We start from the raw sequence: 2043 nt of genomic DNA, 5'->3' as shown, positions 1-2043 counted from the left end.
AGTGGAGGGGGACAGGAGTGGGCGCGGGGAGGTGGGGGGGGCACAGAGATGGGGACAGGGTGGGCACAAGCAGATTAGGGTAGGGTAGGCACAGAGGGATGGGGTGGGTACGTGGGGGTGGGCACGGGGCTGGGGACAAGGTGGGCACGAGGTGAGGATGGGGATGGGCACAGGGGGATGGTTATGGGGTGGGCACGGGGGAACGGGGTGGCACAGGGATGCTTACAAGGAGATGGGGACAGGGTGGGTGCATGAGGGTGGGCACAGCGATGGGGACAGGGAGACGGGGATGGGGTGGGCACAAGGGGATGAGGTTGGCACTCGGGGATGGAGATGGGTTGGCACAGGGATGGAGCACAGGGGAATGGGGTGGGCACAGGGAGATGGGGGCAATGGCCAGGGAGGGGACACCCAGGAGGGGTGACGCCGCAGCCCCCAGCCCACCCACCATCCCCACAGCAGCGGCCCTGGGCGCTGGAGGGACCAGCTCCCCCCCAGCCGGGCACTGGAGCATTTTGCCCGCACTCGAGGGCTGCCGGCACCCGAGTTCAACGCCGATGGCACCACGGTCACCTTCGGGGATCACACCTTCCTCCTCAGCCACTTTGGTGGGTGAGGGTCTGGGTGGGGGCACGGGGCGGGGGGAGCCAGATCCTGTCCTGCGGGTGTGACGGTTCGGCCTTCCAGAGAGCGGCCCCCCCGTGCACCAGCATCTCGGGGTGCCCCGCGAGCGCCTGGCCCTGCACGTACTCCGTGCCTGTCGCCTCGTCCCCGAGCACCTCGAAACCCGCACCCTCTACAGCAGCACCCAGCCCGGGCTGGAGCAGGTGGGGATGGGGCACCCGAGGTCGGGTGGAGGGGGGGGACGGGGAGGGGGTGATGGAGACCCTGGGGTGATGAGGACACAGACAGGGATGGACCTCAGGGTGATGGGGACCCCAGGGTGATGGGGACACCCTGGGATGGGGGGGAACGCTGGCACGGGGACCAAGGGGTGCCGGTCCCAGTCCCCCCCGTGTGCCGTGCAGGGCAAGGTGCAGATGTGGGTGGACATCTTCCCCGCCAGCCTCGGGCCCCCCGGGCCCCCCGTCGACATCACCCCCCGCAAGCCCCAGAGGTGAGCGCCCAGCCAGGCCCTGGGTGGTGGGACGGGGACATCCCGGGGGAGAAGGTGACAAATCCTTTTGGTCCGTCCCCCCCCTCAAGGTACGAGCTGCGCTGCGTGGTCTGGAACACGCGGGACGTGGACCTGGGGGACACCAACTTGGCGGGACAGCGGATGAGTGATATCTACGTGACTGGGTGAGCCAAGGCCACCGCTGCGTTCCCCCCCGGGGGGGTTGACAGCGGGGCTGAGGACAAGGGTGACGGCAGCGTCCCCTTCCTCTGGGTGGCACGGCAGGTGGCTGGACGGGCTGGAGGAGCAGCGGCAGAGGACGGACGTGCATTACCGCTCGCTGCAGGGGGACGGGGGCTTCAACTGGCGTTTTGTCTTTTCCTTTGAGTATTTGGCAGCCGAGCAGCTCTGCGTCCTGCCCAGGAAGGTGAGGGACACCCCAGGTTGCCAGGGTGGGGGGGACACAGGGGACGAGGATGACACCCCTCTCTTTCCCCCTCCCTACCATGGCAGGAGCATTTCTGGAGCCTGGATGAGACGGTGCTGAAGGTGCCCCCCAAGCTCATCCTCCAAGTGTGGGACAACGATAAGTTTTCGGCCGATGATTTTCTGGGTGAGACCCCATTTCCCTGCCCCGTGTCCCCCAACAGGGTGGGGGACACCCACAAGTGATGGGGAGCACCCATGGGTGACAGAAAGCCTTGGCTTTTCCCCACAGGTGTCCTGGAGCTGGAGCTCACCAGGCTGCCGCAGCCGGCCCAGCACCCCCAGAACTGCACCCCGATAGGGCAGGGGACCCCCCAAAGCCCCTGGCCCTGGCGGGGGGCGCAGGCCCCCTCCCGGCTGTCCCTTTTCCGGCAGAGACGGGTGAGGGGGTGGTGGCCCTGCACGGTGCAAGAGGGCAGCAAGCGGCGACTCTCGGTAGG

The 2043-nt window shown here is 67.9% G+C and overlaps 1 protein-coding gene across 1 annotated transcript in view; it reads left to right on the top strand.

The window, feature by feature from the left end:
- FER1L5 (fer-1-like family member 5) overlaps nucleotides 1-2043 on the top strand; it is a 13785-nt gene that overhangs the window by 11122 nt on the left and 620 nt on the right. The window contains exons 40-46 of the mRNA XM_010563021.1: nucleotides 460-608; nucleotides 688-827; nucleotides 1029-1117; nucleotides 1207-1302; nucleotides 1403-1544; nucleotides 1631-1730; nucleotides 1836-2038. Coding sequence (XP_010561323.1) covers nucleotides 460-608; nucleotides 688-827; nucleotides 1029-1117; nucleotides 1207-1302; nucleotides 1403-1544; nucleotides 1631-1730; nucleotides 1836-2038 — 919 coding nt within the window. The remainder of the gene's footprint in view (nucleotides 1-459; nucleotides 609-687; nucleotides 828-1028; nucleotides 1118-1206; nucleotides 1303-1402; nucleotides 1545-1630; nucleotides 1731-1835; nucleotides 2039-2043) is intronic.

This window comes from Haliaeetus leucocephalus, unplaced genomic scaffold (assembly GCF_000737465.1).
Source record: "Haliaeetus leucocephalus isolate CR32 unplaced genomic scaffold, Haliaeetus_leucocephalus-4.0 Scaffold162, whole genome shotgun sequence".
Lineage (NCBI taxonomy): Eukaryota > Metazoa > Chordata > Aves > Accipitriformes > Accipitridae > Haliaeetus > Haliaeetus leucocephalus.
The sequence above is the reverse complement of the archived record's forward strand: the minus strand, read 5'-3'. Positions and strand labels throughout refer to the sequence as shown.